This window comes from Rissa tridactyla, chromosome 19 (genome assembly GCF_028500815.1).
Source record: "Rissa tridactyla isolate bRisTri1 chromosome 19, bRisTri1.patW.cur.20221130, whole genome shotgun sequence".
Taxonomy (NCBI): domain Eukaryota; kingdom Metazoa; phylum Chordata; class Aves; order Charadriiformes; family Laridae; genus Rissa; species Rissa tridactyla.
Window position 1 is genome coordinate 6,832,175 of NC_071484.1, and position 27,445 is coordinate 6,859,619.

General features: G+C 57.5%; 3 protein-coding genes and 4 non-coding genes across 8 annotated transcripts in view; 5 read left to right on the top strand and 2 right to left on the bottom strand.

The window, feature by feature from the left end:
* The window catches only part of LASP1 (LIM and SH3 protein 1), a 34,469-nt gene extending 22,794 nt beyond the window's left edge, over positions 1-11,675 (bottom strand). Inside the window, exons 1-2 of the mRNA XM_054224576.1 lie at positions 11,575-11,675; positions 6,716-6,810 (exon numbers count right to left, since the gene is read on the bottom strand). Coding sequence (XP_054080551.1) covers positions 6,716-6,810; positions 11,575-11,643 — 164 coding nt within the window. The 5' untranslated portion in view covers positions 11,644-11,675. The remainder of the gene's footprint in view (positions 1-6,715; positions 6,811-11,574) is intronic.
* Positions 11,676-12,049: 374 nt separating this feature from the next.
* TRNAC-GCA (transfer RNA cysteine (anticodon GCA)) lies at positions 12,050-12,121 on the top strand. The gene has a single exon. It is a non-coding gene; the product is annotated as a tRNA-Cys (tRNA).
* A 2,217-nt stretch (positions 12,122-14,338) lies between these two features.
* On the top strand, positions 14,339-16,300 carry RPL23 (ribosomal protein L23). The gene is made up of 5 exons (XM_054224410.1): positions 14,339-14,438; positions 14,715-14,798; positions 15,086-15,214; positions 15,827-15,940; positions 16,167-16,300. The coding sequence occupies exons 1-5, from the start codon at positions 14,426-14,428 to the stop codon at positions 16,247-16,249; spliced, it is 423 nt and encodes a 140-aa protein (XP_054080385.1). The 5' UTR covers positions 14,339-14,425; the 3' UTR covers positions 16,250-16,300.
* On the top strand, positions 15,344-15,476 carry LOC128919521 (small nucleolar RNA SNORA21). The gene has a single exon (XR_008469901.1). It is a non-coding gene; the product is annotated as a small nucleolar RNA SNORA21 (small nucleolar RNA).
* A 772-nt stretch (positions 16,301-17,072) lies between the features above and the next one.
* LOC128919220 (translation initiation factor IF-2-like) lies at positions 17,073-21,651 on the bottom strand. 2 transcript variants are annotated; one of them, XM_054224408.1, is made up of 2 exons: positions 21,063-21,651; positions 17,073-17,849 (listed from the first exon to the last, which is right to left on the bottom strand). In XM_054224408.1, exons 1-2 carry the CDS (start codon positions 21,649-21,651, stop codon positions 17,662-17,664), a joined length of 777 nt encoding a protein of 258 aa, XP_054080383.1. In that variant the 3' UTR covers positions 17,073-17,661. The 2 variants fall into 2 exon arrangements, with proteins under 2 accessions (XP_054080383.1, XP_054080384.1); XM_054224409.1 differs by lacking the exon at positions 17,073-17,849 and adding an exon at positions 17,869-18,679.
* Positions 21,652-25,065: 3,414 nt separating this feature from the next.
* TRNAC-GCA (transfer RNA cysteine (anticodon GCA)) lies at positions 25,066-25,137 on the top strand. The gene has a single exon. It is a non-coding gene; the product is annotated as a tRNA-Cys (tRNA).
* A 355-nt stretch (positions 25,138-25,492) lies between these two features.
* Positions 25,493-25,564, top strand: TRNAC-GCA (transfer RNA cysteine (anticodon GCA)). Its single transcript has one exon. It is a non-coding gene; the product is annotated as a tRNA-Cys (tRNA).
* Positions 25,565-27,445: the final 1,881 nt, after the last annotated feature.

The following is a 27,445-nucleotide window of genomic DNA, read 5'->3' on the forward strand; positions in this document are numbered from 1 at the left end:
TGCTGTGGCACCATCCAGATGTTCTACAAGGAGACAACTGACGCAGCCCTGGACCCAGGCTTGGCATCTTCAGCGTGACTCAGACAGGCGTCTGCTCCGACAGCAGGGCTGCTTTACGCCCCGCATCACGTGCGAGCTGCCTGAGCGCTCGAGGAGCCTCTCTGCCTCAAAGCGCCGCTTGCAGCCAACACAGGCTGCTTCGAAGCCAGTCCTTCTGGCAGATTCTGTGATTCGTCCAGCAAGAAGCAGCAGCGCGGACTTTAGCACGGGATGCTGATACCCCGTCCCCTCCCTCCCCGCAAAGCTGCCCCTCCGAGAGGCGACGGTCACCTTTGCGCAGCTGTATCGGGGTTTCGGGAAAGAAGAGTTAAACAAAGGAAGTAATCGGCTCTGCTCTGCCAAAAGGCTCTCAAGTTCACATCCTGCCTTTCAAAGAGCTGCTGATTCTTGAGGACAAGCTTAAAAAAAAAAAAAAAAAATATATATATAAAAAAAAATAAACTGTTCTCTTTTTAATAATAAAAGCAGCGCCACGCCGCTTCGCAGAGGGCTTGCGAACTCCCTACTACAAAAGAGCAGGCTGCAGGGAAGAGACTTCAGTTCCTCCCAGCGTTTTCAGGGAAAGGCTGCCAAAATGGCTGGGCCGGCCCTCCACGTGTGCAGCTGCTGCCTCCTCCCAGCATCTGCTCCCAGCCCGCCCCAAAAAGCTGGCTTTGCGTAACACACAACTCCGAGCACAACTGTGGAGGATGCTGTTTCTCCAAGACGCTCCCACTGCCCACCCAGCGCACCGGTGCCGGGCTAGCAGGGGCTGGAGGAGGCAGGACCCATCACCCCAGCTCCGGCCACGTCCCGGCGCAGGACAGCAGCGGGGAGCCGGGGTTCGCTCAGCCAGCTCTGCTCTCCGTGAGCACCCACAGCATCCATCTGGCCCCCATCCCCAAAGGCTCTGCCGGCAGTTCCCGAGGGCGCCGCAGAGCTGCCGAAGCAAAAACCAGCCCGTTTTCACAAACCTGCTTCGATCCACGATGGAAAGATTTGAAGGGAAGGCAGGAGAAGCGGGGCTGCCAAGCCGTGAAGTCAGAAGTCGCTCCCGGGAAGGGCTCTCCTGGCCATGCTGCTCCCCCTTCCCCATCCCCGACCCCCCCCAAAACACAGCAGCGCCTGTCCCATCCTCCCCCCGCCACCGCTCATGGGAACAGAGCGGGCCTCCCGACGGAGCTGGGTTTTTCCACAAGGTTTCTTGGCTCCAGGCAGGGATAAGCAAGTTCAGGAAAGTCAACATTCATCCCCAGGCTGCCCCTTCCAGCGAGGTCGATACTAGGCAGCCCCAGCCCCGACCCTGCGCTCCCGGCTGGGGGGGATGCCCTTGGCTGCTGCCCCCCTCCCCGGGCAGGGCTGCAGGCAGCTGCCCACCCCCGGAGCCCTGCCTGAGCCCCCAAACCCCCCACAGCGGGGCAGGGGGAGCCGGCTGGGCTCTGCTGCGCTCCATGCAGGACAAGGACGGCGGGAGGACCCTCACCCCCCGCCGCAGCACACCCCGGCTGCCGGGGATGGCGTTCCCTGAAGAAGCCGCTCACTTGCCATCTGCTGTGCTCAGACGAGATGGTTTAACAACAAAGCAGGCACCAAACACCTGAAGCAGGAGCAGATCTCCTCCTCCTCCTCCTCCCAACTCCAGGAGCAGTTGGGAAGCATCTGCCGGGTGGGTGGAGAACGCCTGGGGGTGTTGGGAAGCAGCAGCTTGGCAATGCCGGGTGAGGAGTTACCTGCGAAGAGTCCGGGTGAGGTTTCCCCTCTCCCACCCCTGCAGAGGCTTCGCCCGCGCAGGGGCACCGCTGGTGTGAGCTGGTCTGCAGCCAGGGAGGGGAGGGGACACCCGGGGACGGGGTGGAGGAGGGCAGCAGAGCCCCACAGGAGGATTTTGGCAATTCCCCGGAGGAATCGCCTCAGCTGTGAGAGGTCTCCCCATCAGACCCTGATGCGCTGAGAGCCCTGGGAGCGGGACATCCCCAAACACTTCAGAAACCAGAGGCTTCCCCCCCCCCAGGAGGATTCACTCCCATCTGCAGCCTTCCGACCGTTAAATCACGGCGTTCCTCGGGAGAGCTCTCCGTGTACCACAGCCCCTCTCCCCCACAGAAGGGGGGTCAGCGAGCCCTTCCCCAAACACAGAGGTGAAGCAGAAGCAGCCCGTACCCCCCAGATCCTCAGAGCCATGTGTGCTGGGGGTCCTTCCCCCCCCCCCCCCACCACGGCAGCATATGGGGGAGCCAGCTTTCCTTTACACCAAGCCCAAAAAAAAAAAAAAAAGAAGCAGAGTCTGTTCAGAGCTCCACGTCACGCAAAGTGTGCGCACCACGACAGAAAAGGCAGTTCTTATCCAGAAACTCGGCACAAATAAAGCATGGGATAAACACCTGGACTCCGTCCCAGCAACACAGTTGTTCCTCTTTCCCTTCCTGCCCCTCCATCCTCCTCAAACTTGGAAGATCACTTTATTAACGTAGTAGGCTGCTACCAGATGGAGCGGAGAGGAATGCCAAGAACAGATCACTGGCTCCTTGTGAAGCTCGGAGCCGCTCACTAACTTTTTCCAAGCAAGGAGTTCGCCCAGAGGTATTGAGCCGCTCGCTCTGCGCGGAAAGGCAAGGATTTTAACAGCGAGAAATCTGCCAGGGAGGTTCTTCAGGTCATGGCCAGGAATTAAAGGTTTTCCAGTTGCGGTTCAGAGCGGCTGCGCCCCGGTAACGCGAGGTGCTGGGTCTGGGTGAGCCGGGACAGGCACCGGGAGCCGCTTGCCCTGACTCAGGGCAGAGGAACGTCAGCCCCGAGATCCCCATCCCTCGGGGACACCCCGCACGCCACCGCCACGCCGGGGCAGGTTTCTCCGCAAAGAAAGTCAGCTCCGTGAAGGAAAGCTGAAGTCACGCAAGTACAGCGGATGGAGGGAGCGGGGACCCTGCCGACACACCTACGTAAGCTATTTTTGGCAGCCTCGCTTAACCTTTAGCCCCTTTTCGGGGGCGGGGGGGGGGGGGGGGGAATAAAAAAATGCAGTTTCGCTGTGCTGCTACGTCTCCACATCCCCTCATTCCTTCTGCTCCGTGCTGACGGGGTGGCCTGAGCCACGACTACAGCAGAGGCGAGCGCAGGGTCTCACTCGGTGGCCTCATCTCCTCCCGCACCCTCAAACAAAGGATGCCCCACGTCAGGCCAGGCTGCCGCTCCTTGGTGGGGGAGGAGGGACTGCTGAGCAAGGAGGCCATTAACTTCCTGCCAGCCAGTCTGCAGCAGTAAGGAAATAAAAAAAAAAAAAAGTAAAAAAAAAAAAAGAATAAATAATCCAGCGCTGTGGGGTGTGCAGGCAGCAGAGACAGCCCCTCTGATCGGCCGTGCTCCGGCGGCGGGATGCCGGCGCAGGGGATGCTCACGCAGCCAGCGCGGGGCTTTCCAAGCAAGGATGCATCCAACAGGGCAACGGCTCGTACACCAGCAGGAATTCAGGCAAACCCACAGCTCCGAGACAAAGTCCCCTCTCGGGTCTCGTCTCGGTGTCCTCAAGGGAGAGGAGCAGGACAACCTTGTAGCCAGGACGGAGGCAGAGATGGAGCCTCTGGATGCTGCTCCCGCTCCCCACCTCAGCCGCCGCCTCTCTGCATTTCAAGGAGTGATGCCGCTGAAGACGCCGACTCCCCAGAATACACAGCTTTGAACTCTCAGACAGGATTTTCAAGGCACGGATTTGTGCCGCGCTCTGAGGCGGAGGTGCCAGTCACCAGGGCTGTCTGGACGGAGGGGACCAGAGCCCCACTGCCCAGGGACGCAGCCCCGGTCCCCCAGCTGCAGCACAGAGCTGTTACCCCTCCAGCACCGCAAACGAGAAATTAAAGCCTATATATACTGCAGATTTGGGAGCAGCTGGTCCCCTGGAACTCGCATGCCGTCTTGCCTGCCCTTCGCAGCCCCGCTCTCCCCCACCCTTCATTGGCAGAAGCCTCAAAATTCACCTTGATCTTGCCCTTCCTCCACTTCAACCTCTTTCGGTTCAAAGCGCTGGTGTAAAGAGACGAGCCCAGCCGGGAGAGCTGCTTCCAGTGAACAACCAGCCCCCCCCCCCCCCGGTACCCAGCTGAAGCCGAAAGGGGAACGGTGACGAGGGTGGAGACGGTCATGTCTGCCACCGAGGCATTTCCCAACACCGAGGGGCCGACGGGCACGGGGGGGGTGGGGGGCAGAGTTAACCAGCCACCTTCGTGAAAGGCTTCACACAGATTTATGGCTGGGGTAATGTCAGATAGGGAGGAAGCCCAGCCCTCTTCCTCCTGCTCTCTTGAAGAAAGAAACTCAGGAATTTGGCAGGAGGCCACGGCTCAAACAGAGGAGACCCTGTGCTAAGGCATGTTCAGAAAAGCAGCCTCTTCCCTGCCAGGATAAACGTTGCTTTTCCACCCCCTTCTCCGGGGACAGGAGATGTTGTCCCCCAGCTCCAACACCAGCAGAAGCTGCTGGGGAAGGGTGGGCTCCTTCTGACACCTTGCCTGGACGTTTCTTCCTCCCCAGTATATTCCAGAGGGACCAGCCGAGAAGGAACCAACCCGACCAGCCGAGAAGGAACCAACCCCACGTCTTCTGGCAGCATCTTCCCATCCCCCCCGGGTCTGGGCACGGCAGCCCCCACCCCGGCAAAAAGGGGCTGGCAGCTGCTGGAGACGAAGCCCCACGTGCCAGCAGTTTCCAGCCGCTCTCACTTCCCTCCAAGGCACGGCCAGGAAAGGTGGGAAAAACATTTAACGCTGGTTTCCGCGCACAGTTTGAGCCTCCAGGGCTGCCCTGGGGTGGAGGCGAGGCAGACAGAGCTGTCTCTCCTTCAGGAGGCTGCTAAAGGGTTAAGACATCGAGCCAGCATCAAAGGGAGCTCTCAGCAGAGGGGGTTGAGAAACTGAGATGGGTCGAGGTTGCGCAGACTCCTTGGAATCTCAGGAATTTCCCATTATTATCCCACTTCCCTTCCAGCAGCCCGGAGGGAGAGAGCACAAGAACTGGGACCCCCGGCCCATCCCTACGGCCAGAGGCAGAAGCACCAGGGATGGAGGATGGACGCGCCCCAGCGCTTTGTGCCAGGCAGGGCTGGGACTGGGGGGCCCACGGTGAGAGAAGGAAGCTTTGGTTCTGGACACTGAGAAGAGCTCAAGGGTCTCCTATCTCCTGCAGCTCTCTGCAAAGCAGGGACTCGCCGATCCCAGGCTGGTTGGTTGGACCATGGTCACGGGAGGTTGAGAGACCTGCACAGTCCAAGAACAAGCGTCCCTCCCTCTAATCGAGCGTTCACCCTCCCTCAGACCACAGGTCTCCCCCTCACACTGCTCCAGGAAGCTCCCAGTTTCACCTCAGAAGCTGGAGCTCTAACAGTGCCCCATGTAACTAGATAACCAAGAGTTCTTTGCTGCTTCTCACACCGTTTCAGGTGAGATCCCAAGACACAACCGTTACCAGCCGAGACTTGAATGCCACAAGCCTCATCCCAGTTCAAGAGAAGCTTTGATTGTGACTTCACCAAGGTCATCGTCACCAACACCTAACATCAGCATTAACCAACCTCCAGAAGAGCTACAGCACTGGGAGGTTTTGCTGGGGCTCCGCGTGGCTGATGGTTTTACCTCTTCTCCTTCCTACTCGTCTTCGACATCAATAGGGTAATACCCATCTTACAGGGATGTCGCCAGGATTAACGTTTTTAAAGTATCCTGTGAATGGACCACGCTATACAAGCGCTAAGTAGTATTACGTTATCTAATTTTCCTTCTAAGAACTGTTAATGTGTAAGAAGCAGCTACAAAAATCTTATTGCAAAGCTGCTTTACAGACACTAAGAAACACAACGCGTCAGGCACGCAGAGCCCGGTGCTTCCCCGCGGGCTGAGTGGGGACCAGCGCCCGTCGTGCCCAGCTTTCTGGGCTCCGCTGTTGCTTAATTAAGGGTCCTTCTTGATAAGAAGGGAAAAAAAGAAAAAAAAGAGGTCAGTGAATATCCACCGCTCAGAAGTGGACTGAAAGATCCAGGAAAGGGAATTCACGTGGGGTACAGGCAGCGGCTGCCGTCGTACCCGCGCTGCTGCGGGGAGAAGGATCTCACGTTGGAGCCGTATTTCCCTTCGGATGCGTTTACCTTCGTGGCGCCCAGGGCAAGCGCAGGTACATGACGGTGGATGCCCTGGGCCACGAGCCTGGGCTGCAGGGACACCCGTGTCCCCGGCCGGTTCACACACCCCATTCCCCCCGCACAAAAGGGCATTTCTCCCCTCCCCAAACACCTGTGTTCAGCTGGGGGTGGTATAAACTCCTTCTTATTTCCCCTTCTTGAAGGGGATATGGATTAAGACCAGCTCCATGTAAATGCCTGCCTGCATTTGAATTGTATTCACTTTTTGTCTGCCCAAGCTGGGACTGGAGAGCAGCCGTCAGCTAGAATTTAAGCCTGGAAAACGCTGTTTTATTACCAGCGTTAACTGGCCAGTGTGACCCCTTCGGCCAGAGCTCCACGTGTTCTCCCAGAAACTGCTGCAGAGCAGCGGGGGAAGGACAGTTGCTGCAGAGCTCGGGGTTCCCCACAGCTCTCATTTCGGGGTGAGGACGGGTGTTAAGAGGCAGGAGGGTCCAGCAAATCCCACAGCACCTCCCAAACCCAACATGAGAGCAGGCAGCAGAGACTTACGCGTTGCAATACGGCTTCTTCTCGTAGCCCTTGTAGTTTTTCATGTTCAGGGTCATCTTGCAGGTCTCGCAGTGGAAACATGCTTTATGCCAGAACTGCAATCAGAGACAAGAGAGCCGTTAACACCCGTGACTTGCAAAAAACAGGGCCACGTCCCACCGGAATCTCCTCCAGCCCAGAGATGTCCGTGATGACACCCACGACCCCTGCAAAACCCAGGGGATGGACAATATTCCTACCAGTTTAGGACACAAGTCAACGCCCCTTCACCCTTCCAACGCATCTTATCTCAACAGAGACGCAATGTTTGTGACTTGCATTACAGTAGCATCTCGCTGCCTTATCTCCAGGCCAGGAATTCATTTGGCTCTGCCAAATACGGGACAGGAGAAGCCTCCTGCTACAAAAGAGGCACAACGTGAACCCCCGTGAGCAGGGAGACCTCAGCAGAGGTAACAACAGCGGTTTGCAGGCTTCAAAGTTGCTGCTTTGGGGTTTTTTTGCTGATGTTAGCCAAGAGATAGCCAGAAGAGCAGGTCAGGTGAGGCTGCACACAAATGCCGAGCCAAGGAAGCGAAGGCAGAGAAGGTGGTGGTTCTCGTGAGAAGCAGACAGTCCGACAGCGAGGGCTCAGAGGTCCTCACCGCAGAGGCCGCCCTTCTGCCTGTGCCGGCGAGTCCCCAGCCCCACAAACCCTCCGGCCCCAGAGCGGGCAGGACCACCCCGAGCACAGCTCGGCCCCGCTCTCCCCACCGTGGGGCTGTCACGACCCGCGTCTGCTCCGGCCAGGGCTGCAGCCCAACACGGGGCAGGGCAGACGGCAACTAGAAGAGGAGCCACCAGCCTGACCTTTCGGTGAAGGCAATTTTTGCATCTTCTGCCCCACCGCTCTTGCACCAGCGGCTTCAGGTTGGCCCCGCGCCCAGCCTGCCTGTCATCCGACCGGAGCTGTACGGCAGCTTTTAACCAGCCAGGCACGCTCAGACTCAAGGCTGAAGATACAGACCCCAAAATTCAGACCGTGACCCCCCATTATGGGTTGCAAGGCTTAATGAGTAGTGTTTTAAGGTTATACGGCTACTCTCGAAGGAGCGATTTCCACTTGGCATTTAAATGACCCAAGTGGCTTTCCAGGCTGGACGGAGACAGCTCAGGGCTGCTGCCGAGCAGTCCTGCAGTTCGACCCCACGCAGACCAAGGCTGATGCCCCACCAGCCACCAAGTGACCAGACTTGGTGCTTCCTCCGGCAGCCACAGCCGGTGGGACGTGGGACCAGACCAGGCACCGCAGAGCCGAGAGCACACGGGCAGGAGCAGGGACGCGGGGAAAGCACAGCCCAAAGCATCGTCTTTGCTCGCTGGAGGCAGGGCAGCGCTGCCCCCCACAAACCACCCAGCAAAACTGGGGGGGAAGCAGCCGAAAGCCGCATTAGCAGCTCATGACGCCAAGTAGATGGCGGTCTGCAGGCCCGCAGTGTGACACCCGGGACTCGGCGCCAGGCACACGTTTAACAGGCAATGAGCAAACCCAGGGCGAGCAGCTGGTGGCCGTTGCTACGATTCCCACGCTTAAGCTTTAAAAAAAAAAAAAAAGATAAGTCATTTCCACCACTGCAACTGCTGGCTGGGTCTGTGTCGCTGGGAGGAGATGGCAAGAGCCAAGCCTGAGCCCTCGTGCCACCCACCCCCAGGTACCACACCCCGGAGCACAAACACCGCCGCGGCTCTGCGAGGCTGTGACTCAGCCCGGGAGGACAGTTTGCCTCATTTCAGTTGCTCAGAGCAACATATTTGTTCTTTTCCTCCAGTTACACGAGTTCCTCCAGAGCTTGTCCCCAACAGCGCGAGGGGGCTTCTTACTGCACCGGGGGCTGCTCCGTACCCGCGCCCTCGCTCACATCCAGCCTGCACAGGGTTATTTTCTCCCCTCCCGGCTTCCAGACTCTTTAAGGACAGACAGAGCAACAGCCCAGCCCTGACTTCTTCAGGCATCCTGAGAGTTACAGCCTTTCGGTTGAGTCGCTGCCACGTTAGAGGTAATTAACGGACCCCCTCCAAGCTCGTCAGCCATTCACAGCGCTGCAAGAGCTGCGCGTAAATACCAGCGATGCCACTATAAATACGTAGCGATGAACCGACGGCCAACATGACTTCACAGCCTCTTCCTCCCAGGAGCCGAGGGGGACCTGGCGAGGCCGGCCATGCCCTGCCCGTGGCGGCCTCCACAAGCGCAGCAGAAGGGATGCGCTCAGGCGGCCTTTACCCCCCGCCAGAGAGCAATTAATGACTATTTTTGCTGCCGTTTGCATTAGGCACTGCTCAGCTCTTATTAGCCACTGCCCTGTGGCTCTTACAAAGCCCTCTGCCCTCAGCGGGCAGCTCAGCTCACCACCCCTATCTCCAAGCCTCACTGCCCCATAACTTTGTCTCCCCACTGACAGCGTCAGCGCCAGACCCACGCGTCTAAACTGTCACTAAAAGGAGGGCTGCGACACAGCACGGGCACAGGGGAACGGCAATTATGTAGGCTTCCAGTAAGGCTGCCGCTCACCCTCCAGCACGGCTGCAGAGAAAGAGGACACGTTTCAAATAGGTTTTTCAGAGAAGCATTAACTCCTGTGCTCTTAAATTCCCAGTTCAAAGTGCTCCGAACATCTGGAGGTAAAACAGCAGGGTGCTGCTCGGAGCAGGGATGGAGCAGGGATGGAGCAGCCCTTCAAGCAACTTTGCCACTTGCAGCATCCCAGGTCTGGGGACAGAGCTCGCAGCACAACCCCATTTATCCACCTAAAGCTGGTGCTCCAGCCACACAACATCCCTCTGCCAAGCAAAGCCGCTGCTCCACACCTGGGAGCAAGCGCTGCTTGAGACTGGAGAGTTTGAGGACAACATGAGGGGAGACTCCTGGGGCTGAAGGCGAATCCTGGATCAGGTTTGATGCTCTGTAACAGCTACTTCTAACTTCTACTCGTTTTCAAAAAAAACCAGTCGTCTGACATCAGCTTTACGTGGGTTCAGCAGTTGCAGCTGCAACCGCCAAACCTCGCTCCAGGGGCGGGCGGCGCAGGAGATGTCACTTCCCCGGCGGAAGCCAACCCCGTCACCCAGCACCTTACCGGGGAGCCGGGAGGGCTGGGGGGAGGCAACAACGCCCATTTCCCCCAGCCCCAGCCGGGCATTCGCCTGTCGCAAGGTGACCGAGTGAGAAGCCACGAGGCAGAAGGGGCAGGCGGCGTCTCGCCCAGGCCGGCAGCGATCTCGCTTCTCCAGCCGCCGTGCTGCCTTCGCGAAGCCGGACGAAGCAGCGAGTTCTCCCCCCGCATTTGCTGTAAATCTCAGAAGGGAAACGGACTTTTCCCGATTTCACTACCAGGAGAAAACCAAGCACGCCTGCCGGCCAACACACCAGCGCGGGCACCGGGAGCTGAAAGGTGGCGACGCGCAGACTTCTCCTCCCAGAAGCCCTTCGTTATTGCTGCCCGGGGTTCAACTTGGGCGCTTGTGCAAACACACCAGAGCTGCCCTTTCGACTTTGCTCGGGAGTGAGAACAAGGAGGCGGGGGGGGAACGACACCCCCTGTAATAACACCCCGTGCTTTTATGGGAAGTGAGGAGCCGCCACCTCCACAGCCAGAACGCCCGGAAAAATGAACACGGGGGAGCTGCTTGGTTCAGGGCTGACCACGGAGCGAGATAAAGCCAGGAAGGACCCCTGGAAGTAGGAGATGTTGACCGCGGCCTCCTGCCTGCTCCCCACCAGCCAGCACTGACGCTCTCGGGATGCTGCCAGCTCAGAGGCAGCACCAAGCCCGGGCACGGGTGGCACAGGGGGAAGCCATGGCTCATTCCGCTCCCCCCCCCCCAACCTGGGCTTCCCTTCCAATTATCCACAATTTCGACCCCCCCCCGCAGCTACTCAGGCTCCAGGAGACAGAGCCACATCACCGCCCCGAACTGTCCCTGGGACACAGGGCTACTTCCCAGCTCCCAGCCCTTCCCAGCGTAAGGAAGAAACATCATCTGTTAAAAATGCGAGCAACAGGGTCTGCTGCGGCTCAGGAATGCCGCTGCCCAGAGCTGCGCATTCTTCCAGTTACTTTTTTTAGTCCCTAAACTGGTCGCCCCAGAAGGCTGGACGAGGAAGGGGGGGAGGGGGGGGCTCAGCTCTCCCGGAGGGATGGGTTCAGAGGGAAACCCCACGGGAGACCCCACCATCGCCTTCCTCCCCCGCAGCGCCGGCGGAGACGGGCTTCACGGAAGCTTTATTATATTTTTGCTTTTTTTGATGGGGAAAAATACTCCAAAGAAAAAAAAGACTGAAAGCAGGGCGTTAGGGCGGGCGGCACAGAGCAGAAAGTCTGAATTCTGGAACGGAGAAGTATCAATTGGGATGGAAGATGAAGAAAAAAGCAAAAAAAAAAAAGAGAGGCAAATAAAAAGAAAAGCGGGGCTAATGCAAACCAGATGAAGCTCCGGCTCCAGGGGAAGCGTTAACTGTTGCTTCCCGTCGGCCTCCGCCGGCTGCTTTTTAATTATATATAAGGAAAAACCCCGGATCGCTGAGGTGAAGGGCTCCCGCCCGCCGGGAAGGTGCCACCGCTCCGGTCCCCCGTGGCTAGAAAGAGCGTGGGGTGGGCGACCCCGCGGGTCGGGAGGACCCTGCGATGGGGGGGGCGGCATGGAAATACCCTACGGACTGGGTGGGGTGGGGGGGAAGAGCCATCGCACCCAGGGGCGGCCCCCCGGGAGAGCTCAGAGGTCCGCAGCCAGCTGGGGGGCCACCAGGGACCCCCGTAGGCGACCTCCCCACCCCACAGGTGACCACCCCCGCCCCCTACAGGACCCCCCCCTAGACTCACCTTATCCAAGCAGTTCACCTTCTCGGTGGGGTAGACGATCTTCCCGCAGCGAGCGCAGTTGGGATTCATGGCTTCTCACAGGGGGGATGGTGGTGGGGGGGGATGGTGGCGGGGGGGAGGAGAAGGAGGGCTAACCGGCTCCCACCCGTGGCCACCACCGCTCGCTTCTGGGCCACCGCCCGCGCCGCCGCGACCCTAAATAGGAAGGAAACGGGGTGGGGGTGGGAAAAGGGGAGGGGCCCCGGGGGCGCGCGCGCGGGGGCGGGGCGCGCGCACCCACGCGCGCGTGCACGCACACGTCCTACCCCCCCCTTCCCCCTCCCGGGTTATTCGCGCTCGTGGACGCGTTGCACGCGCGCGCGGTCCCCGTTCCACACGCGTGGAAGCGCGGGGGGGTGGTGGTGGGGTTGGGGGGGGGGTGGTGGTGGTGGTGGGAGCGCTACTAAACGATCGCGGAAGAAGGCCGTTGGCCAGCGGGGGTATAGCTCAGTGGTAGAGCATTTGACTGCAGATCAAGAGGTCCCCGGTTCAAATCCGGGTGCCCCCTCAGTTATAGCTTTTCCATTTTTTCTTTTTAAACAAATCTACTTTAAAATTTTAAGTGACGCCGTAACAACGTCACGCTGCCGAGGTGTGTGGGGGAGGTTAAACAGCGCCGTGTTTGGGTCGAGCCCTAAAGAAATAAGCGCTTCTATTATTATTTTTTTTTTTTTAAAAAGAAACAACACCCAAAGGTTGGGTGGAGGGACCCCAGTCTAGGGGGGAGAGGGAGCAGCCCCATCCCTAGGGCTGTGCTTGGTGTGCGGTTTGCCAAATCTAATTCTCAATTAAAATTCGTTTAAATTAATTAATTAATTAAATTCCCAATTAAAACTGTGCTTTTATCATAGAATCATGGAATACCAGGTGGGAAGGAGACCTCGAGGATCATAATCGTAAATCTTTGTTGTTTTTGGTTTTTTTTTTCTAGTTTCTACCTTATAATTTTAACTGATGCCACGACAACGCCACACCAGTGAGGAGGGAGGTTCTGGTGCCACGTTGGGTCAAACCACAAGAAATAATGATTTTTTTTTTTTTTTTAATGGGAAATTGTTTGTAAGGATAGGCCAGAGACCCACGTCGGGTGGAGAGAGGGAGCACCCTCATGTCTGTGTTTTCGGCTTACCAAATCCAATTCCCAATTAAAATTCATTTAAGTTAATTAATTAATTACATTACCAATTCATATTAAATTTTTATCTTAGAATACCAGGTTGGAAGAGGACCTCAGAGATCATCTCATCCGACCTTTCTTAGCAAAAGCATGGTCTGGACAAGACAGTGAATCTTAAAGGCATCCAATTTTGGGGAATCCACCACTTCCCTGGGGAGATTATCCCAACGGCTGATTGTTCCCAGCGTGAAAAATTTTCCCCTTGTGTCCAATTGGAATCTCCCCGGAACGTACCCATTACCCCTCATCTTTTCCGTGTGACTCCTTGTACAAAGGGAGTCTCCATCTTCTTTGCAGTTACCCTTTTAGCGTAATTTTATTGAAATGCGCTGACATGACCATCAGCAGAAGCACCTTGGCCTCGTGAGGGCCGGCCCCGGCCCCGTGGGGCACTGCAGACCCTGGGTCTGTGCGGGTTCCTCCTGCGAGCGCACGGGGCCCTTCCGCACCGACGCGCAGCGAGCCAGGTGGGCAGCGTCAGCTCGGTTAATTCAGGTTATCACGAAAGCCTCAGGAAGAACGTTAATTCAATTTCTATCAGGAGATAATGACACCTTAATTCCCCTAGCGTTCTCCCTTCCCTGTTACAAAAGAACAAGCCTCGGCAGTCGCTGTTTGCAGGCAGGCTTTAATAGAGCACACCCACATCAAACGAGGCTGCACTGGGCTCTCTTCCCTCTTATTCATTTCAGGGTACAGCTTCAAATTGGTTTCCTTCGTTTAAAAAGCAGCTTATTTGATCCTCTCACAAAGGCGCCCACTCCTTCCCCTTCTGCTCACCTCACCCAGCGCTTCCCAGCCCCCCGAACCAGCCTCCCACCCTTTCCTGGCCCATCGCAGCTTAAAATAAGAGGAGCTTTTCTGCTTCTCCTGCTCTTTGGGGTGTCGTGGGTGGTTTTTCCTCTCCCGGCTCAGGAGACGCTGCTGGGTGAGGGAGGCTCTTCATCACCCAGACGTTCGGGGAGGGGACGCTCTCCTCAGCCTCACCCCAGCTGCTGCTGCTTCCCTGGGGCGGCTGAGGGCATCTCTCCGCCATGGCATGGCTCCAGCTGCAGTTTTTCTTTCTCTCTTTTCTTTTTTCCTTTAATTTCCTTTCCTTTTCCCCTCCCTTTCTTCTTTTTTCTTTTTTTCTTTTATTTTTCTTTTTTCCCTTCCCTTCCTTCCCCTTCCCTGGAAACGAGCTGTTCTGAGTGACACTGTCACTGCCACCGGTGGGGGTATAGCTCAGTGGCAGAGCATTTGACTGCAGATCAAGAGGTCCCCGGTTCAAATCCGGGTGCCCCCTCTTTTTAATCCCGTGTCCCTTTTATTCACCTTTATCCTTCCTTCTCTTCCTTGAAAGCGAAAATCTAAAAAGGACCTTTTTGTTTTCCCCCCAAAAAGCATTCCCCGTCCTGCGCATGCGTCACCTCCCAGGGGTGCCGGTACCGGGCTGGGGGGTGATGTTACCTCACGGCGCCCATAGGGGGCGCTGCGGGCCCGCCTCACCACGTGACGTCCGGCGGTGGGCGGAGCAGCGCGGCGGGCGGGGCGTGATTGGGCGGAGCGCCTCGGGTGGGCGGGGCGGAGCGCGATGGGCGGGGCGACCCCATATCCCGGCGTCCCCCGCGCGCGTCCCCCTCTTCCGGCGCCAAGATGTCGAAGCGAGGTGAGGCTGGCGCTGAGCAGGGGTGGGGGGTTGTAGAATCCGTCTCCATCCGGCGTCCCGGGGCGCCCCGGGGCGGGGAACCCCCGGATGGCAGCTCGGGCGGGGTCTGGCGTAGCGCGGGCCCAGGAAATGGCGTACCACCCCGGTCGGGAGCGGAGGCCGCAACCAGTGTCGCTGATCCCCCTCCCCGGGCGGTGCAGGCCCGGGCTGACTCCGCGCTGCCGCAGCCCTTCTGTGCTCCAGCGCCGGGGACTTAATCTTCTTGTCGACCCGCAGGACGCGGCGGTTCTTCCGGTGCGAAGTTCCGCATCTCCCTCGGTCTCCCGGTGGGCGCCGTGATCAACTGCGCCGACAACACAGGTGAGCGTGGCCGCCGCCGGGGCCTGAGCCGGGGCTGCCCTGCGGGAGGGAGCGGCCCCGTGCGAGGCAGAGGGCGGCCGGCTGCTAAACCAGCTCGTAAAAACCGGTTTTCCGTCTGAAAAGCTGCCGTTGGGTCTGTGCTGGTGGCTCGGGGAGGTGTTGCGGGAGGGGACAGCGATAGCATCGCTCCTGGGCACAGTGCGGCCCGCACTGCTCGCCTCGGTCGGGGATTTGCCGAGGGAAGTGTCTTCCCTGACAGCTTGGTTAATGCCGGCGCTTCCCTGAAGGTGCCAAGAACCTCTACATCATCTCCGTGAAGGGCATCAAGGGGCGCCTGAACAGGCTGCCGGCGGCTGGCGTGGGTGACATGGTGATGGCTACCGTGAAGAAGGGCAAGCCGGAGCTGAGGAAGAAGGGTGAGTGTGGAGAGCAGTGGCGAGCCCTGAGGGGCAGCTGCTGCCGATGGCCGCTCATCACAGGGGAGGACGATTCCTCCCTCAAACGGACGCGGAAGGTGGGCACCAAACCTCTGGAGCGTCATCTCCACCCTCCTAAAAAGCACTTGTTGGGCCTGTGTGCCGTGGCTCAGTGAGTTGTCGTGGAAGGGCAGAGCAAAGGCAGTGCTTTTGGGTGAAGTGGCAGCCCGTGCTGGTCACTTCAATCAGTGCTGCGACATTCTGCCCGGGAAAAGAACGCTTGCTGCTGCGCTGGAGGGGAAGGGAGGGGTTCTTGCTGAATATTTTCTGTCAATTGATAGTATATTTACAAATAAAGGTGAGAAAGTGGAAAAACACTGAATTGTCCAGATGAGATGGAGCTGTAAGTGTCACACAGTCAGTTTTAAGTGCACGGTTGATTATAAACTGGCTTCTCGTAGCGAAGCACTGCAAATATGAGACGCAAAAAAACCCCTGAACCCCGGTGTTGAGTTAGATGCTGCAGCAGAGCCGCCCCTTTGGCGTGTCTGTTGCTGGACGGGGCGCTCAGAAGGACGTTGGCGATACCGAGCTGCTCGTTTCTCTTTGCAGTCCACCCCGCAGTGGTCATTCGACAGCGGAAATCGTACAGGAGAAAAGATGGGGTGTTCCTCTATTTTGAAGACAACGCAGGAGTGATAGTAAATAATAAAGGTGAAATGAAAGGTACGGAGAGGAATCCCGCGCTGGGCGAAAGGGGAGGGTGCAGAGGGGTGGAGGGTGGGTACTGCCAGTGGGAGGGCTGCGCTCTCCTGGGTGAAAGGACCCAGATTCTCCTTGGATTCAGGAGAGCGTGGTCGGGCTGAGCTGATGTTTGTGTAAAACGCTGCCCTGATCCCTCTCTGCACCTACTCGCGCCTCTAACGCGCTGTTGTCTCTTTCTCTCTTCCAGGCTCTGCTATCACAGGCCCTGTGGCTAAGGAGTGCGCGGATCTGTGGCCCAGGATAGCTTCCAATGCAGGAAGCATTGCATAAACGCGTTCGTCTTCGTAGAGATAAAATAAAATTCCTTGTACCAAAAAAGAAGTGTCTTTCTTGCCAAAGCGCCGCCCTCTGCCGAGCAGGACAGTGTTAGAATGAGGGAGCTGGTTCTGGGAAGTCTTTTTATGGAACTCCTTGTGTGGATTTATACTTCGGCAGGAAAATGGGATTTTGGAGTTCTAATATCCAGTGGCAAGTCTCTTTTTCAGGCAGGTTCCTGTAACACTGGAAAATATTTGGAAGGGGGTTGCACTGAAATTACTTGAATTTTGGCAGTATTGATTGAATTGCTCCAGTTTATGTGCGCGTGGATAGAAACTGGGAGGTGTCTGTGAAAGCCCTTCTACGAGAAGCCTTCGTACAGGGGCTCCCAAAAGTGTAGGTCTGGAATTTTCTTCCAGAATGGACAGTTGAACTGCTTAGAGAGACTGGTGTGACTGTGTGTGTGTGTGTGTGCGGGGTGGGGGGAATACTGCTTGAGGCTGGCGTGTACCACGAGCCGCAGAGTTCACTGTGGACAGCGGGCTCTGAAGAATGTTCCATGGACCTTGGCTGAAGACGTGCAAGGCCACATCGAGCCACCGCTGCTGGCTGTGGTCGTGGCTGAAGCACATGCCACTAAACCCTCCAGCAGTGGTGAGACAGGCGCCGAGGTCGTTAATTGCTAATTGCAAGTACAAGGGGTGATGTGAACTGTCAGAAGTCGGCTGAAAGGCTTCAAGACTGGAGCTGAAGGTAGGTCTCTGCCATGTGGAGCTGCTTGTTCCCGCAGTCTTCCCTCTGGCTGAGGCAGATCCGATTACATCCCTGCTCTGAACGGCTTTTTTCCTGGCCCTCCCGAGCAAGCATCACCGGAGGGGTACAGTGACAATAGGGGTGACTTTGTCCTGCATATCGTGGCCCTGGAGCCCTGTAGCACCCAGACAAACCCAGCACACGCGCTGCTGTGGGCCACGGGGCAGGTAACGGGGTGCTGCATCCCCCACCTCAGGCAGCCCCGATGCGGCTGGACTTGCCTCCATCTGCCTGGGCGCTTACTTGTTCCCGCAACACGTGTCACTTTGCCCTTCCTTCGAGATTCCTGATACTTTTGTGCTGCTCCTGATGATTTCAGTGCAGACAGGTTACAGTGGAGGAAGGAGGGTGGTGAGGGGAGCAAAGCCCGAGACATTTTGTAGCAAACATAGGTAACGATGGACAAGAGCACCAGGAGGTTTGGAGAGGTTTGTAAAGTGGTGGTGTTTTTAAACAACTGTTTGGCCTAAGCAACGTGAATCCGCGAAATATTGTGGCCTAAAATAGTGTTTCAGACAATCCCACTGGATAACTGGGAGCTGTGCACTGGCAGCAGGTGGGGAGGCAAAACCTGTAAAAGGACTTCCAAGGACTGAGGGCCGCTCTCTTCTCTACAGGCCGTTCCTCAGAGCAGGCAAGCAGACGTGGCTTCTTCCCAGCAGCCCTGGAAGCCCCGGAAGGGTACAAGAGGCGCCCTGGCTGTCACTGGAGCACGCCGACCCTGCAGCTGAAGTGGACGTCTCTGAGAGCAGTGGCCGCCTCTGCAGCGCGCTGGTGATGAAGGAGCTGATCCTCAGCCCTGGGGAGAGACGCAGAGACCTGCTTACGAGTAAGGAGCCACCACGAAAATAAAGGTGTTCCCCCTTGATCTATTTTAACAGCTTGTGCTGGGTTTCTGGTGCATGAAGACTTCCTGAGGCAGGGCACGGCACGACAGCTGGCTGAAACGCTCCGGGTGTTTCTCTGTCGGCATCCCCTGCCTTTGGCTGCCAGTCAGGGAGGACAGAGCGGCTGTGGTCAGGGTGGGAGGTGTTGGGCAGGTCATTCCCCTGGGAGGCTGGTGTGCTGTCTAAGGGCAGGGCGCACGCCGAGACCAAACGGAGGCGCAGCTGAGGGCCTTCAGCGGTGTTTTGGAGTCAGCGTTTGTCAGTGTTCCTGGCTGTGCAGGGTGGGATGTTTTTGAGAAAGCGAAGGGGGAAGTGGTGAGCTTGGGTGCAGGAGTGTGTGTGCAAGTGTGGTGAGAGAGGTGTGGTGGTGTTTAGGGTGAAAGGAGGGTGATGAGAGGTGTGTTCCGTGAGAGGCAGTGCTGCGGGTGCAGTGAGCACAGGCAGTGGAATGCAGCGGAGCCAGCCGGTCGGTGGCCAGGAGGAGCCGGGCCGGGCTGCAGTGCCCAGGTGGGGGTATAGCTCAGGGGTAGAGCATTTGACTGCAGATCAAGAGGTCCCCGGTTCAAATCCGGGTGCCCCCTCCCCTTTTCCTTCTTTTTCTCCACAAACAGTTGCGTTGCAGCTCTTTATTTCCATGCTTTTCCCATAAACTGTGTACGGGCGCCGTTCTCCGTTTGATAAGGTGCTGGGGAGAGGTGGAGAAGCCAATTGCCACAAGAGAAGAGGAGCATCAGTGGGGTGTCTGTGAGGAGAGAGATGAGTATTTCCTGAGAAGCTGCTCTTTTGTCCCGGGATTAATTTCTGGATCTTTGCTGGGATTGCTGGGAGTGAAGAATGAGATTGGTGCTGGGCAGGTGCTCAGCAGGTGGGGGTATAGCTCAGTGGTAGAGCATTTGACTGCAGATCAAGAGGTCCCTGGTTCAACTCCAGGTGCCCCCTCTTTTCCTCTTCCTTCAACCTCCCTTTTGCCAAAATTTCCCACAAAAAGAAGATGGAGAGCTCTTCTTGGGTCTTGTGAGCCTGGGCCGTGCAGTCAAGGTTGGTTTCTGAGCTTCAGTGTTGAAGGTACGAAGGCCCTCATCACAAGGGAACCGCAGGGGTTGTGCGCTCTCTGAGAAAGCGCTTGCTGTTTACTTCTCTCTGGTCTTGATTCTGTGCAGTAATTCTCTGTACGGCCTCTGGCAGGTGCATGAGGAGACTCAGGGGGCTGTCGAATGCAAGAATCTGACCAGTGGCCATAGACGCTCGTTTCTTGCTATAAACGTTTTTAAACTGTCCTAGTGAAGGCCCAGTGCCGAGGGGGTATAGCTCAGTGGTAGAGCATTTGACTGCAGATCAAGAGGTCCCCAGTTCAACTCTGGGTGCCCCCTTACAATCTACTTTTTCTTGGGATTTTGGGGGGTTTCTTCACTGGAAGGTTAGCTCATAAGGTGAGCTCAGCTTCGTCCCCAACTAAATCTTTTTCACATTACACTCAGAGCTGGAAAGCGCAGGGGAAATGTCAAAGTCTGAGGCGGTTGCTGTGTCGAGTGACAGTCTGCTTCACAAGAGCAGGTTGCAAGTGGGAGAGGAAAGAGAGATGGAAGGAGAGGAACTGGGCCAAGGACACCTGGTAAAGGAAGAAGGGCGGCAGCCTGTCCCCTGTGTCGGAGTGCAGGGACTCAACGTTGGGGCCACTGTTGCATTTCAGTTTTGTACTTTCTGCAGCAAGATTTGCTTCCTGTGGAACAGAGGTGAGCGATTGGGGTAGAAGATAATTTAAAATAGCTTTTTGTAGGTGATTTGAGGGTTATGCAGGTAGGGGGTATAGCTCAGTGGTAGAGCATTTGACTGCAGATCAAGAGGTCCCTGGTTCAACTCCAGGTGCCCCCTCTTTTCTTCTTCTTCTTCAACCTTCCTTTTGCCAAAATTTCTCTCAGAAAGAAGGTGGAGAGCACTTCTTGGGCCTCGTGAGCTTGTGTTGTGCACTGAAGGTTGGTTTCTGAGCTTCAGCATTGAAGGTACTGAGGCCCTGACTATTAGGAAACTGCAGGGGTTGTGCAGCGTGCAAGTAACTGCTCGCTGTCTGCACGTACTTGTCTCTGGTCTTGATTCTCTGCAGTAATTCTCTGTACCTTCCTTGGCAGGCACATGAAGTTGTACACAGGACTGTCAACTTAAAGCTGAGGGGATATAAAAACTTGTCTCTCTAGGTGAATGTTTCTAAAATCTCCTTGTGGCAGGTAAAAACCAAGGGGGTATAGCTCAGTGGTAGAGCATTTGACTGCAGATCAAGAGGTCCCTGGTTCAACTCCAGGTGCCCCCTCTTTAGCTGCTTTTTAGCTCTTTCTTCTTCCACAGTCTCCTCACAGACAGACTCTGGAGGCACTTTCTTAACCCCCTGAGGGTTTAGAAATCACTTGGTGGTCTTTGGCCAGGGATGAAATCAGACTTTGACATTTCTCCCTCTGCTCCTGCATACTGCATGTACACACAAAGAAGCTGGCCCTGCTGGTCTAGTTTTTCCTGTGTAGGTAATTGCTGTTCATTAAACAGTAAACAATGTGTATACTGCCTTTCTAGACAAGGGCATCTCTGCTGAAGTGTTTTCCCGAAGGGGGCTGGGGCTGTGATGTATAAATCAGTGCGTGGTTGGGTTGCTGAATGAGAGCGCTGCTCTTGGGTACCTGTGTCCGCGTCGCCCCCCCGGGGCTCGAACCGGAGACCCCCTGCCCCGCAGCCGGACGCGCTACCCCTGAGCTGCGCCCCGGCACGGGGCCGGGCGGGGGGGGGCGGGGCTTGGCGGGAGGAGGTGGCGCAGGGGCAGCGCGCGGGGCCGGGAACCGGGAGGTCACCGGTTCTAACCCGCCCCGGGCGCCGCCACAGGCACCCACACCCTGCGGGGGGGCCCTTTCTACGTGCCGTCCCGCGGCAGCGGTTGGGCAGCGAACGCGGCCAGCCGGGACGGGCGCTCTGGAATTATAACACCCTGTTACTGCGGTAATAACACCCCGACAGACTCGCCCCGTCAATCACCTCCTGTAACCGCCATGTGGAACTGCCCGGGAGGATTCGCTCGGGGTCGCCCCACGCCGAGCTGCGCCCCCGGGGATCGGCCACTGGCGTGCGAAAGGAGAGAAACCAACCTGCGGGCCCGGGCACCGCCCCACCGGGCCGCTCCGCAGGGTACCGGCGGGGCGGGGGGAGCCCCCTGCGCTCTACGCCGTTCAACCGGCTCCTTTTCCCGGAGGGTCGCGCTAGTGCTGTAAATCTTTGCTTTTTTTTTTTTCTCACCGAACGGCTCCGGGAGTGGCGGCGGGGCCGGCCGTGCCTAACTGCGCCGCCCTCGCCCGGCATCTCGCCGGGTCCCCTCAGCGCCGCGGCGGAAGTGACGCCTGTGAACCGCGCCGGGCGGAAGAGGCGGCGGTGACGCGGCGCGTGTTGATGACGCCCGCGCAGGCCCGGTCGCCGCAGGGGAAGCGCTGTCCCGGCCGCCGCCATGGGGGGAGGCGACCTGGTGAGGAGGGGCCGGGGCCGGGGCCGGAGGGGCCGAGAGTCGCCCGCGGGGCTCCGGGCACACTCCCGGGAGTCGCGGGCTGTCCGGGGCCTGCGTCCGTGTCCGCCGGTGGCCGTCGGTGCGAGCGGGTGGCGATGTGTCGGGAGCGATCGTGTCCCGTTCAGCGAGGCCTGGCCGCCGTGGTGGGCGAGCGCGGCTGTGAGCGGGTCCTTCCCCATGGCCACCGGCGGGAGAAGGCGGCCCGGTGTTAATGGTCCCAGTTCGGCGTCCCCGTCCTGCAGAGCGTGAGCAGGAGCTGGCGTCCCCGGCCCGGCGCGGAAACCCGAGGAGAAGCGTGAGGCCGAGCGGGAGAAGGTGGAGGAAGCATGGCGGGATGTCAGGGCCCGGACAACGGCCGGTGAGGCGCTGCGGGGGCTCCCGGTGCCCCGGGGGGGTGTGCGGGGGTGTCCGCACAACACCGGTGCTTTGGTTTGTGCGCAGGGCAGCTTTCTTTAAATGTACTCGTGGCTTTGTAACTGTCGTGGCTCTGCTAATAACGGACTGTGAACGGTCATTAGTGAGTCGGCCACGCGATGCCACGCTTGTAGAAGAGGCGTATAATTAAATTCTTCCTGTTTCATTAAGTTAAATGTCATCTGCATTTCTCTGTAGGTGTCACATACAACTTCACCTTAAAAAACAAGTTCCCTTGCCAGGGGTTATGAGTTTAACGTCTCTGATGCAAAAAATGTTTCCATTGATATGGAAATGTGCCTTTGATGTTTCTCAGCTTCCCAGGCTGGTGCCTTGAACTCCACAAGGCTTTAGAGGCCTGGGATAGAAACAAAAATGCTTTCTTTGTAGTAGGAAAAGAGAAGTTGCAGTGGATGTACCAGGGATTGCACAGTGTAGTTGTCCTGCAAGATTTAACGATTCTTGTCTCCACATCGTCATTAATTGCTTTTTCTGCTGATGCAGATGCGTGTAGGGAAGCAGGATCTGCACCGCCGGGCACTCCAGTAATAAAGAACCAGTTTTCAGGCTTATTTCTCTGTACGGCCCTGTTCCAAATTCCTTTAGGACATTGCAACAGTTTGCAATGGGTTGCAGATATCTGCCTCTCAAAAATATGCCCTCTTCCTCCAGCTCCTGCATGGTTTCTCCAGGCCCCGTTACTGCTACCTGTTTTAGTCCTTGATTTTTATTCTTACTCTCTTTCTCGCAGCGCTGTGGTCGCACCGGCGACAAGGGCAGAATGGTGGATTCATTCCAGAGCTGTGAGGGAGAACAGAGGGTCCTGACCGGGAGTTTGGGAGCTGCAGGTACATGTACTTGTCACAGCTCGTCACGTGGAATTGTCTGGAGTCAAATGCTTTGTTTGAGAAACAGTCACATAAAAATGAACCTGGAAGCTTTTAAACAGCTGTTTGGCCTAAGCAACGTGAATCCGCGAAATATTGTGGCCTAAAATAGTGTTTCAGACAATCCCACTGGATAACCGGGAGCTGTGCACTGGCAGCAGGTGGGGAGGCAAAACCTGTAAAAGGACTTCCAAGGACTGAGGGCCGCTCTCTTCTCTACAGGCCGTTCCTCAGAGCAGGCAAGCAGACGTGGCTTCTTCCCAGCAGCCCTGGAAGCCCCGGAAGGGTACAAGAGGCGCCCTGGCTGTCACTGGAGCACGCCGACCCTGCAGCTGAAGTGGACGTCTCTGAGAGCAGTGGCCGCCTCTCCAGCGCGCTGGTGATGAAGGAGCTGATCCTCAGCCCTGGGGAGAGACGCAGAGACCTGCTTACGAGTAAGGAGCCACCACGAAAATAAAGGTGTTCCCCCTTGATCTATTTTAACAGCTTGTGCTGGGTTTCTGGTGCATGAAGACTTCCTGAGGCAGGGCACGGCACGACAGCTGGCTGAAACGCGCCGGGTGTTTCTCTGTCGGCATCCCCTGCCTTTGGCTGCCAGTCAGGGAGGACAGAGCGGCTGTGGTCAGGGTGGGAGGTGTTGGGCAGGTCATTCCCCTGGGAGGCTGGTGTGCTGTCTAAGGGCAGGGCACACGCCGAGACCAAACGGAGGCGCAGCTGAGGGCCTTCAGCGGTGTTTTGGAGTCAGCGTTTGTCAGTGTTCCTGGCTGTCCAGGGTGGGATGTTTTTGAGAAGGCGAAGGGGGAAGTGGTGAGCTTGGGTGCAGGAGTGTGTGTGCAAGTGTGGTGAGAGAGGTGTGGTGGTGTTTAGGGTGAAAGGAGGGTGATGAGAGGTGTGTTCTGTGAGAGGCAGTGCTGCGGGTGCAGTGAGCACAGGCAGTGGAATGCAGCGGAGCCAGCCGGTCGGTGGCCAGGAGGAGCCGGGCCGGGCTGCAGTGCCCAGGTGGGGGTATAGCTCAGGGGTAGAGCATTTGACTGCAGATCAAGAGGTCCCCGGTTCAAATCCGGGTGCCCCCTCCCCTTTTCCTTCTTTTTCTCCACAAACAGTTGCGTTGCAGCTCTTTATTTCCATGCTTTTCCCATAAACTGTGTACGGGCGCCGTTCTCCGTTTGATAAGGTGCTGGGGAGAGGTGGAGAAGCCGATTGCCACAAGAGAAGAGGAGCATCAGTGGGGTGTCTGTGAGGAGAGAGATGAGTATTTCCTGAGAAGCTGCTCTTTTGTCCCGGGATTAATTTCTGGATCTTTGCTGGGATTGCTGGGAGTGAAGAATGAGATTGGTGCTGGGCAGGTGCTCAGCAGGTGGGGGTATAGCTCAGTGGTAGAGCATTTGACTGCAGATCAAGAGGTCCCTGGTTCAACTCCAGGTGCCCCCTCTTTTCCTCTTCCTTCAACCTTCCTTTTGCCAAAATTTCCCACAAAAAGAAGATGGAGAGCTCTTCTTGGGTCTTGTGAGCCTGGGCCGTGCAGTCAAGGTTGGTTTCTGAGCTTCAGTGTTGAAGGTACGAAGGCCCTCATCACAAGGGAACCGCGGGGGTTGTGCGCTCTCTGAGAAAGCACTTGCTGTTTACTTCTCTCTGGTCTTGATTCTGTGCAGTAATTCTCTGTACGGCCTCTGGCAGGTGCATGAGGAGACTCAGGGGGCTGTCGAATGCAAGAATCTGACCAGTGGCCATAGACGCTCGTTTCTTGCTATAAACGTTTTTAAACTGTCCTAGTGAAGGCCCAGTGCCGAGGGGGTATAGCTCAGTGGTAGAGCATTTGACTGCAGATCAAGAGGTCCCCAGTTCAACTCTGGGTGCCCCCTTACAATCTACTTTTTCTTGGGATTTTGGGGGGTTTCTTCACTGGAAGGTTAGCTCATAAGGTGAGCTCAGCTTCGTCCCCAACTAAATCTTTTTCACATTACACTCAGAGCTGGAAAGCGCAGGGGAAATGTCAAAGTCTGAGGCGGTTGCTGTGTCGAGTGACAGTCTGCTTCACAAGAGCAGGTTGCAAGTGGGAGAGGAAAGAGAGATGGAAGGAGAGGAACTGGGCCAAGGACACCTGGTAAAGGAAGAAGGGCGGCAGCCTGTCCCCTGTGTCGGAGTGCAGGGACTCAACGTTGGGGCCACTGTTGCATTTCAGTTTTGTACTTTCTGCAGCAAGATTTGCTTCCTGTGGAACAGAGGTGAGCGATTGGGGTAGAAGATAATTTAAAATAGCTTTTTGTAGGTGATTTGAGGGTTATGCAGGTAGGGGGTATAGCTCAGTGGTAGAGCATTTGACTGCAGATCAAGAGGTCCCTGGTTCAACTCCAGGTGCCCCCTCTTTTCTTCTTCAACCTTCCTTTTGCCAAAATTTCTCTCAGAAAGAAGGTGGAGAGCACTTCTTGGGCCTCGTGAGCTTGTGTTGTGCACTGAAGGTTGGTTTCTGAGCTTCAGCATTGAAGGTACTGAGGCCCTGACTATTAGGAAACTGCAGGGGTTGTGCAGCGTGCAAGTAACTGCTCGCTGTCTGCACGTACTTGTCTCTGGTCTTGATTCTCTGCAGTAATTCTCTGTACCTTCCTTGGCAGGCACATGAAGTTGTACACAGGACTGTCAACTTAAAGCTGAGGGGATATAAAAACTTGTCTCTCTAGGTGAATGTTTCTAAAATCTCCTTGTGGCAGGTAAAAACCAAGGGGGTATAGCTCAGTGGTAGAGCATTTGACTGCAGATCAAGAGGTCCCTGGTTCAACTCCAGGTGCCCCCTCTTTAGCTGCTTTTTAGCTCTTTCTTCTTCCACAGTCTCCTCACAGACAGACTCTGGAGGCACTTTCTTAACCCCCTGAGGGTTTAGAAATCACTTGGTGGTCTTTGGCCAGGGATGAAATCAGACTTTGACATTTCTCCCTCTGCTCCTGCATACTGCATGTACACACAAAGAAGCTGGCCCTGCTGGTCTAGTTTTTCCTGTGTAGGTAATTGCTGTTAATTAAACAGTAAACAATGTGTATACTGCCTTTCTAGACAAGGGCATCTCTGCTGAAGTGTTTTCCCGAAGGGACCTGGGGCTGTGATGTATAAATCAGTGCGTGGTTGGGTTGCTGAATGAGAGCGCTGCTCTTGGGTACCTGTGTCCGCGTCGCCCCCCCGGGGCTCGAACCGGAGACCCCCTGCCCCGCAGCCGGACGCGCTACCCCTGAGCTGCGCCCCGGCACGGGGCCGGGCGGGGGGGGCGGGGCTTGGCGGGAGGAGGTGGCGCAGGGGCAGCGCGCGGGGCCGGGAACCGGGAGGTCACCGGTTCTAACCCGCCCCGGGCGCCGCCACAGGCACCCACACCCTGCGGGGGGGCCCTTTCTACGTGCCGTCCCGCGGCAGCGGTTGGGCAGCGAACGCGGCCAGCCGGGACGGGCGCTCTGGAATTATAACACCCTGTTACTGCGGTAATAACACCCCGACAGACTCGCCCCGTCAATCACCTCCTGTAACCGCCATGTGGAACTGCCCGGGAGGATTCGCTCGGGGTCGCCCCACGCCGAGCTGCGCCCCCGGGGATCGGCCACTGGCGTGCGAAAGGAGAGAAACCAACCTGCGGGCCCGGGCACCGCCCCACCGGGCCGCTCCGCAGGGTACCGGCGGGGCGGGGGGAGCCCCCTGCGCTCTACGCCGTTCAACCGGCTCCTTTTCCCGGAGGGTCGCGCTAGTGCTGTAAATCTTTGCTTTTTTTTTTCTCACCGAACGGCTCCGGGAGTGGCGGCGGGGCCGGCCGTGCCTAACTGCGCCGCCCTCGCCCGGCATCTCGCCGGGTCCCCTCAGCGCCGCGGCGGAAGTGACGCCTGTGAACCGCGCCGGGCGGAAGAGGCGGCGGTGACGCGGCGCGTGTTGATGACGCCCGCGCAGGCCCGGTCGCCGCAGGGGAAGCGCTGTCCCGGCCGCCGCCATGGGGGGAGGCGACCTGGTGAGGAGGGGCCGGGGCCGGGGCCGGGGCCGGAGGGGCCGAGAGTCGCCCGCGGGGCTCCGGGCACACTCCCGGGAGTCGCGGGCTGTCCGGGGCCTGCGTCCGTGTCCGCCGGTGGCCGTCGGTGCGAGCGGGTGGCGATGTGTCGGGAGCGATCGTGTCCCGTTCAGCGAGGCCTGGCCGCCGTGGTGGGCGAGCGCGGCTGTGAGCGGGTCCTTCCCCATGGCCACCGGCGGGAGAAGGCGGCCCGGTGTTAATGGTCCCAGTTCGGCGTCCCCGTCCTGCAGAGCGTGAGCAGGAGCTGGCGTCCCCGGCCCGGCGCGGAAACCCGAGGAGAAGCGTGAGGCCGAGCGGGAGAAGGTGGAGGAAGCATGGCGGGATGTCAGGGCCCGGACAACGGCCGGTGAGGCGCTGCGGGGGCTCCCGGTGCCCCGGGGGGGTGTGCGGGGGTGTCCGCACAACACCGGTGCTTTGGTTTGTGCGCAGGGCAGCTTTCTTTAAATGTACTCGTGGCTTTGTAACTGTCGTGGCTCTGCTAATAACGGACTGTGAACGGTCATTAGTGAGTCGGCCACGCGATGCCACGCTTGTAGAAGAGGCGTATAATTAAATTCTTCCTGTTTCATTAAGTTAAATGTCATCTGCATTTCTCTGTAGGTGTCACATACAACTTCACCTTAAAAAACAAGTTCC